The sequence below is a fragment of the Peromyscus californicus genome, unplaced genomic scaffold (genome assembly GCF_007827085.1).
Source record: "Peromyscus californicus insignis strain IS unplaced genomic scaffold, ASM782708v3 Scaffold_4__1_contigs__length_199733344, whole genome shotgun sequence".
Lineage (NCBI taxonomy): Eukaryota > Metazoa > Chordata > Mammalia > Rodentia > Cricetidae > Peromyscus > Peromyscus californicus.
The window spans coordinates 175838616-175847838 of record NW_026294562.1 but is presented as its reverse complement, the minus strand read 5'-3'; the positions used below and the strand labels follow the sequence as shown (position 1 = coordinate 175847838).

General features: G+C 52.7%; 1 protein-coding gene across 1 annotated transcript; it reads left to right on the top strand.

Annotated features, from left to right (window-relative positions):
* Positions 1-538: 538 nt before the first annotated feature.
* On the top strand, positions 539-4717 carry Rras (RAS related). Its single transcript, XM_052712881.1, has 6 exons — positions 539-746; positions 3094-3181; positions 3277-3379; positions 3464-3572; positions 4157-4275; positions 4348-4717. Exons 1-6 carry the CDS (start codon positions 594-596, stop codon positions 4430-4432), a joined length of 657 nt encoding a protein of 218 aa, XP_052568841.1. The 5' UTR covers positions 539-593; the 3' UTR covers positions 4433-4717.
* The last annotated feature ends 4506 nt before the right edge of the window (positions 4718-9223 follow it).

Sequence of the window (9223 nt, the reverse complement as noted above, 5' to 3'; positions counted from 1 at the left end):
GGCTGGGACATAGGGAACCGGAAGCCTGGATCCCTCGGCGGGCCAAGACTCCTGCTTCTAGACCAACGCCGGGCACAGAGCTTGGCGACGATCCCAGGAAGGAGGTGGAGCTTCTTTGTCGAGACCTGTGCTTCCTAAGACCGCCCTATATACGGCCCTGAGCTGGAGCCCACGAGCCCCACCCACCAGAAGTACTCAGGGGTGGACCTAAGATAACTAGTGCCGCTGGCGCCCGAATTTGCATATCCCCGCCCCGAAAGAACTTTTCGCCCGAAGATGGCACTCATTAGCATAACTCCTCCCAAAGGCGGACTGCCCGAAAGGAGCGCGTGGCTGGGCTCCGGGTGGGCACCGATCTATACTAGCAAATCCCCGTCCCTCTTGGAATTCCCCTTGCCTGCCAACTTGTTCCCCCTACCCTTATTAGTATAGCTCCTCCCCTTCCCTGGCCTCGCCTCCTCCCGAAGCATCCGGAGACGCGCGTCCTACAGACCGGAGCTCATGTTTATGCAGTGTTTATTAGCATAACCCACCCCTTAGTCTCTCCCGGCTCCCCGCTAGGCGGTAGCGGCGGCGGCAGCAGCGGTGGCGACATGAGCAGCGGGGCGGCGTCCGGGACTGGGCGGGGACGGCCCCGGGGCGGGGGGCCGGGACCCAGGGACCCCCCGCCCGGCGAGACTCACAAGCTGGTGGTCGTGGGCGGCGGCGGCGTGGGCAAGAGCGCGCTGACCATCCAGTTCATCCAGGTAGTGGGCCCTCACTGGGGAGGGTGTCTCCCGAGATTGAGAATTTGAGCCCTTTGGGGGTTCCCTGAGACTTTTCCTTCTCCCAGAACCGTCATTAAGACTCTTCTAAGAGGGTCTCTAATCCTAAAAGATCCCCTCAGTTTGCCACTCAAAGTGCCCAGGGCCTCCACCTCCTTCATGAGGGGGAGGGAGCTTTCTCCTAATACGTCCTGGGGCAGATCACCCTCCCCGAGGTACCTGAGAGTCCATGTCCCAGCGGACCTGGCCCTACTCACCTCCTGGGAGTATCCTAAATTCCAAACAATTGCTCCATTCAGATCTTAAGCATTCCCTGAGGACCCGACCCGAACCTAGTCAGCCCGAAGAAGTCCTTCACCTCTTAACCACCCAAGAGCTCCACTGGCCCGGCGCTGGGCTCAGTATTTTAGACATTGGCACAGCTCGAACCTAGTCCCTCTATTCAGGCACCATCCCCCAGACTTTGGAAATGTTTGCCCAGACCTTGGTTCTAGGACTCTACTGTTACCACGCAATCCTAAGAAAGACACCCTACTGTAACCCCTGCTTGAAGAGGATTTCTCCTCAGACCTCAGACCTTAGGTAGATCCTGCCACATGGCCATTCTAGAAAAACACCAATATCTGGCAGTACCCTATTCTGCTAAATGCAGACCCTTACCCCCAAGGAAAACCAACCATTTCTCCACCCTAAGTTCTCTATTCCACTCCAACTCCCTGCTCTCACCTCTAGAAATCCTGGGTAGCTCCCAAGTCATCTCCAGGTTAAAAAAAAAAAAAAAAAAAAAAAAAAAAAAAAAAAACTCAGGTTTTTCACAACCTCCAAAGATCTGTACTTGGAAGGTTCTAGGACCCATAAATGCACCATCTACCCACTACATCATAAACCTGCCCTCCAAGAATGCTCCAGGCTGTTCTCACCCTGGAGCACTGAGTCTTAGGTAGTCTCCACCACACAAACCAAGCCTCATCCTCCCCAGGCTCTGCTCCTTCACCCCTTCCAGCCAACACCCTCTAGAGAGGAAGCCACCTTCAGCGGCAGCAGCCAAGTTCTGAAAATCCAGCCCAGCCCCGGAAACCTCCACCCAGTTCCCACGGGGAGCCTCCCCGCTGACCACCCGACCCGGTCGGGGCAGCGCCAGGAAAGTGAGAGCCCACTTGCTGTAGTTAGAGGTTCCTGGGTGAGAGACCCACACAAGGAACCTCCAGCAGTGCCTTTGAGAAGCCTACAGTGGGAAGGAAGAGCCCGAATTTGAGCCCTTGGCACCCAGGGCCAAACCAGGAGCTGGCCAGAGGCCTGGCTGGAGGCAGCAGGACCCAGGCAGGAAGGGAGGGGCGGGTTGAGGGTGGGGCAGCCTCTCCGAAGAGGGATTGGAACCTAGACCTTCCCCAGGGAGGGGACGCTGGAGGCTGCTTACGGAGGAGGGAGCGGAGGAGGGAAGAAAGACGGCTAGATGGGCAGCTACTTTGGTCAACAAGAGCGTTCAGGAGCTAACAGTCACCAGGCACACTAAGTGTCACCAGGCCAAGTGTGAAGTGTGGAGCAGAGAATTCCCGCTCGTCAAACACTGTTGGACCGTCTAGTGTTCTCATCCTCTTTCTCCAAATGAGGAAAGTGGGACTCAGAGAGGGAAAGTGATTTGGGAGTAATCATGGCAAAGGAGGATGCTTTGTACTGAAGAAAACAGAGGGTGTTGTATAGCAGATGTGGGTTCACGCTGAGAGGTAATGGCATCGGCATCGGGGACAGGGACCCATGACCTGGGGACAGTCAGCCAGAAAGATGGAATCAGAACAGCTAGAGAGGCAGGACAGAGATCTAGAGAGAAAGGAGACAAAGACCAGAGAGGACAGAGACTCAGAGGGATGGAGAGGGAGAGAGATGACATGGGCAGCGTGGGGAGACAGGTACGCCGAGACCCAGAGAGAGGGGGACCCAGAGAAAGAAAGCAGGAGGGAGAGAGATACTGAGACCCAGAGAGAGGGGGACCCAGAGAAAGAAAGCAGGAGGGAGAGAGACCAAGAGAGAAAGACAGATGGAGACTCAGGAGGAGAGAGAGAGAGAGAGAGACAGAGAGACAGACAGACAGACAGACAGAAAGACAGAGAGACAGAGAGAGAGAGAAAGAGAGAGAGAGATCCAGAGTAGGAAAGAGATCCAAAAAAAGAGAGGGGACAGAGACCAAGAGAAACAGACCTAGAGAGGGACAGACTCAAGAGGAATATGTAGGGGCAGGGCGCGTGTACACACACACACACACACACACACACACACACACACACACACACAGAGAATGCTTTGGTGACAGTGACCTCTCTCTTTCCTCCAGTCCTACTTTGTGTCTGACTACGACCCCACCATTGAGGATTCCTACACGAAGATCTGTACTGTGGATGGCATCCCTGCACGACTGGACAGTGAGGATGGCTGGGCTTGGGTGGGAGGCAGCTAGCAGGACTGAGCATGCCCGGGACAGCCTAGGACCCACATACTCCTTTCCCTGTCCCCACAGTCCTGGACACTGCAGGTCAAGAGGAATTTGGTGCCATGCGGGAGCAGTATATGCGTGCTGGCAACGGCTTTCTGCTGGTGTTTGCAATTAATGACCGGCAGAGGTGAGGGGGAGTGCTGGTGGACCTGCCTGAGCACAGGACAGGCTCTTCCCGAAGGCTGCCTCACACTACTGGCTTCTCTTGCAGTTTCAATGAGGTAGGCAAGCTCTTCACTCAGATCCTCAGAGTCAAGGACCGAGACGATTTCCCCATTGTGCTGGTTGGGAACAAGGCAGATCTGGAGACACAGCGCCAGGTTTGGGATGCCCCCTCCCCTGATGACTCCGTTTGGACCTCAGAGACTCTCAGGGAAACTCTCCTACTCTGGGTCCCAGGTCTCTTCGCTCTCACAACTTTCACTTAGATACGACCCACAAGTGGAACCATGCACTGAGCTATACACCCCCAGCCCCTCACTGGGGGACTCTAGGCAGGGGCTCTACCACTGAGCCACACCCCAGCCCCTCACTGGGGGACTCTAGGTAGGGGCTCCACCACTGAGCCACACTGCCAGCCCCTCACTGGGGGACTCTAGGCAGGGCTCACCACTGAGCCACCGTCCTGACTCTTACACTAAGCCTCTGCTTTTGTTCCCTAGCTGCAGCGTGTTCCCCTCTCCTGACCAAGAACACCCTTCTTGCCTGCCTGCCTCGTAGTTACCGAAAACATCTTCCTAATTTTCCTAATGTCTCACTTAGACAGCTTCAACTCTCGAGTATCCTCTTCTTGGGTCTTTCCAGAACTTTCTATGTTGAACCTGCTCTGTTAAACACTAGAGCACACCTTGATTCTGACAGCCTCCCCTCTCCCCGGCTCCTCCCTCGTCCTCCCTCTTCCCAGGTCCTCCGATCTGAAGCCTCCTCTTTCAGTACTTCCCATCACATGACTTACTTTGAGGCCTCAGCCAAATTGCGTCTGAATGTCGATGAGGCATTTGAGCAGCTGGTCCGGACTGTCCGGTAAGCACAGTACCTCTCCTGCTCTCCTGGTCCTCAGCTCTCCATCCCATACTTATACACTGCTTCCCACAGGAAATACCAGGAGCAAGAACTCCCTCCTAGCCCACCCAGTGCTCCCAGGAAGAAGGATGGGGGTTGCCCTTGTGTCCTGCTGTAGCCAATAGCCCCAAGGGACCAGCACAAGCTCTCTCGGGACCAGCTGCCTCATACTTGCTGTGTGGCCTGAGGCTCTAGCTGAGCATCAGCCTCCTCCTCCGGGTCCCCAGGACACACTACACCCTCTGCCTTCACTCCTGGCCTCCTGGGGCCATCACTGAGTGCCTTCTGTCAATGCCTCCTTTCCCCACCCAAGAAGCCGGGGGAGGGGGGTGGTGAGGAGCTCCTCATCACTGCTGTATATATGTCCCATCTTTCAGAAGAATAAATGTCACTGCCTACAACAGGAGATGCCTTTTATTGAGTGGGTGGGGTAGTAGTTGCTGGAGATGGACCCATAGTCTCATGCCTGCTAGGCAAGGAAGCACTCAACCACTAAGCTGCATCCACAGCCGAGATCTTTTTTTTTTTTTTCCAAGACAAGGTTTCTCTGTGTAACAGCCCTGGCTGTTCTGAAACTCACTCTGTAGACCAGGGTGGCCTCAAACTGCCTGCCTCTGCCTCCCGAGTGCCAGAATTAAAGGCATGCACCCCCATGCCCTGCTCCGTTTATTTTTCTAAATGAGAGTGGTAATCTGGCTAGATGACCAGGAGGTAAAGGTGCTTGCTGCCAAGCATGACTTCCTGAGTTCAAATCCCAGAACCCACAAGGTAGGAAGAAAGAACGAACCAAGTCCTGCAATTGTTCTTTGATCTCTACGTGGCACTTAAATGTGCACTGGATAGTTTTATGTCAACTTGACACGAGCTAACGTCATCTGGAGGGAATCCCGATTGAGAAAATGCCTCCAAAATATCAAGCTGTAGAGCATTTTCTTACTTAGTGGTTGATGATGGAGGGCCCACCCTGGGCTGCTGGTCCACTTTTATAAGAGCAGGCTGAGGAAGCCATGAAGACCAAGCCAGAAAGCAGCACCCTCCATGGCCTCTGCATCGGCTCCTGCCTCCAGGTTCCTGCCCTGTTTGAGTTCTTGTCCTGACTTCTTTCAAAGATAAACAGTGATGTGGAAGTGGGTTTTTTTGTCAAACCCTTTCCTCATAAATTTGCTTTTGGTCATGGTGTTTATCACAGCAATAGTAACCCTAACACACACACACACACACTCTCTCTCTCTTTCTGTAAATAAATAAATGTAATAGTATTTTTAAAAACTTAAGCTGGTGTGGTGGTGCATGCCTGTAACCCCAACACTTCAAGGCTGAGGCAGGAGAATTAGATCACAAATTCAAGCCTGGTTTAAACTCTATGACAAGATTTTGTTTCAGGGAAAAAAGTATTATCTTTTCTTCCTGGAAAATTCTAGAACTACACTGTTCAATATGGTGGCTGGAATCTACATATGGCTGTTGAAATTAATTTTTTCAGCTGGGCAGTGGTGGTGCATGCCTTTGATCCCAGCACTTGGGAGGCAGAGGCAGGCAGATCTCTGAATTCAAGGCCAGCCTATTCTACAGAGCAAGTTCCAGGATAGCCAGGGCTACACAGAGAAACCCTGTCTCAAAAAAAAAAAAAAAAAAAAAAAAAATTCAGAGGGAGAGAGAGAGAACCAATTTCCTCAAGTTCAAGAGCTCAATGGTCACAAGTGGCAGTGAAATCTAACAGGTAAAGCAAATATACAAGATTGCTGTGGCTGCAGGAGGTCCTACTGGAAATGCTGTTCTAGAAAGTTCCAGGGACGTAGAGACAGACACTACTACCACCCTGCCTATCAGGCTCCCATCTCCACTCTCCATGTCAAGAAAGTTCCTTTAGCTGGGGCGAGGGACAGAGGAGCAGAATGGCATCAGGGTCCAAGGAATCTTTGATTACTTAGACCCAAGCCCGGATCTGCCAATCCTGCCATCCTGTGTGACATCCTGGAGGTGCCAGACACAAACCTCCAACCCCATCTGATCAAACTTTACTGAGACAGGGTCTCAATTAGTCCAGGCTGGCCTTAACTCCTGACCCTCCTACCTCCGCTCCCCAACTGTTGGGGTTACAGGTGTGAGCCAGCAAGCCCGGCTTGATCATCCATCTTTGAACTCCAACACTCGACCAACACAGCAGACTGAAACCCCATCCGAGCAGCCTGTTCCCGTGCTGGACACAGGTTTTCACCCGGCCTGTCATCAAACACGATGACTGTGAATGTCTCTGGGCCTAATTCTAGAACACCTCACACCCACCTCAGGGTCTGCCTTCTGATCCGGGAGAGACTGTGGCCTTGCCTCGCCCTTGGCAAATCACATCTAGAACAGCAATCTTCTCTGAGAAGATGCAGGCTACGCTCTCACAGAGCAGTCCAGTCCCTATTGGCTATTCAGTATCAACATCCATGACCTTTCTGACCTGTCCTGGGACTGTGAGCTTTACTCTGTATTCCAGATTAGATATCAATTAGCAGCGTCCCTTTCCGGCTTTCCCTAACAAAGAGCCCTTGGCCTGTGTTCAACCTTGCGCTCTGGGACCGAGCAAGGCTAAGAACATGTAGTAGCATGTTCACTACCCAGCCCAAGAAGGGGTTGCCCCCCTTTGAAAGGAAGAACCTGTAGCTGGCTGCCGCGGTTTCATCCTTTCCCTGCCAAGGTTTCCAAGTCTCAGAAGTTCCAGTCAGGGGCACACTGCTCTTACAAGCAAAGGGTTCTGGGTCCCAGTAGACATTCCCCAGAACAGAGACGATCGGGAATTATTTCCCACTGTACAGCAGGGTGGAGTTCTTGGCCTGCACATCCTGGTTCTTGGATGCCCAATGAGAAGGTGACAGGTCACTACTTGCCCCCAGAAGAAAGCACAAGAATACACATGACAGCTGGCAGGCATTTTTGGAAGGCTCCAGGCCACTGCCATTCTGAAGTTTCTAAGAGTCAAAGGCTGGCAGAGCCTGGCGGGCATCTCTCCAGGCACGTGTTTGTGCCTGTGGTAGGGTTTCTGCCCTCTTCCAGGCTCTGGCAATGATCTTGTAGGTTTTTGAGAAAAGGTCTCTCTGAAGCCAAGGTTACCCCACTCTCTACATTTCCCTCCCTCACGCTCCCCAGCACACCAGGCTTGTCTTCAGTTTTGATGTATGTGCACAAACCCACTGGCCTGCTTCAACTAGAAACAACTGAGCCTCAAACTTAGGAAGCTGGGTTTTATCCAAAAGGCAACACGGCCCTTCTACTCTGGAGGGGGTCTTTTTGGTCAATTTTTTGTTCTAGAACTCTGACCTGGGGATCTCTAGCTTCCATTTGCAGGGCCAATCTGTAATTTAAAGCAAGCCACTGCCTATCAGCCTGCAGGCCACAATTTATGGGCACTTAAGGTCCACTCTCAACTCTTACCAGAAAGCTAACTCCATTGTTAACGTCCCAACTTTAGTGCCCCTCCTCCACCCCATTGTGGGGATGGGGAAATTCAGGCCTTCCTACACACTAGGTTAGCACTCTACCACTGAGCCACACCCCAGCCTCTCACTGGGGGATTCTAGACAGCTCTACCACTGAGCCACACCCTCAGCCCCTCACTGGGGGATTCTAGACAGCTCTACCACTAAGCCACACCCCCAGCCCCTCACTGGGGGATTCTAGACAGGGGCTCTACCACTGAGCCACACCCCCAGCCCCTCATTGGGGATTCTAGGCAGGGGCTCTACCAGTGACCCACATTCCAGCCCCTCACTGGGGGATTCTAGGCAGGGGCTCTACCACTGACCCACATCCCAGCCCCTCACTGGGGGATTCTAGGCAGCTCTACCACTGAGCCACACCCCAGCCCCTCACTGGGGGATTCTAGGCAGGAGCTCTACCACTAAGCCACACCCCAGCCCCTCACTGGGGGATTCTAGGCAAGGGCTCTACCAGCAAGACCTGACCCCATCCCTTTTCAGGCTGGCCTCGAGTTTCCATGGTAACTCCTCCTGTGATTACATGTATAAGCCATCACACCCAGCATCTATTTAACTTGATTTTGGCTCAGAGACCTGGGACAGAATTCCTGCATGCTCTTGGAGGGCTTCAGGGGCACTCTCAACAGCAAATGACTCAGTAACAGTACCTAACATTCATTATGGTACAGACCCATACTCCCAGTCAACTGAGAGCTCCCCACCAACCTAGGCTGTCTCAAGTGCTTCTTGGCGACTTAGCCCCAGAATCTGACAGTGGTAAAGGGAACCCTCAACTCTGTAGTAGAAATTAATACCCAGCTCCTGTCACCTGAAAAATCTATTCTTTAAAAAGCTACACAGAGAAACCCTGTCTTGAAAAACCAAAAAAATTAAATAAAAAGTGGAATTTAACCAGGTTGGGGGGCGGGGGGTGGGGATAGGGACATGGGACCCACACGCCTATAATCCTGGCACCTGGGAAGTAGAAGGAGGAGGATTAGAAGTTCAATGTCAGTCGGTTACTTGGTGAGTTTAGACTACAGGAGACCAAAAAGTAGAGTCCAATTGTCTTCTGTGTATGTCATCCAGTGTGGTCCTCTGCAAGAGCAGCTAGTGTTCTTAACTATTGAGCTACCTCTCCAGCCCCAAGGCTTTGGAGAGTCTGTGAGACACTGGCAGATGACTTAGATGGTTTCCTCCTGGTCAGCCACCATACTGTAAGAATGCTCAATGAGTTCCAAGGAAACACCACACAGTAAAGAAGTGAGGCCTCCAGCCTTACGCGGGGATCCTGCAGCCACAATCCCCTGGGCAGCCTGGCAGATCCCTGTCCACCCCCACATCCTTGATCTTGACAAACCATGACAAAATTCATGCTTGTGTGAGATCATTACATTTCAGGGCGCCACACACACACACACACACACACACACACACACACACAC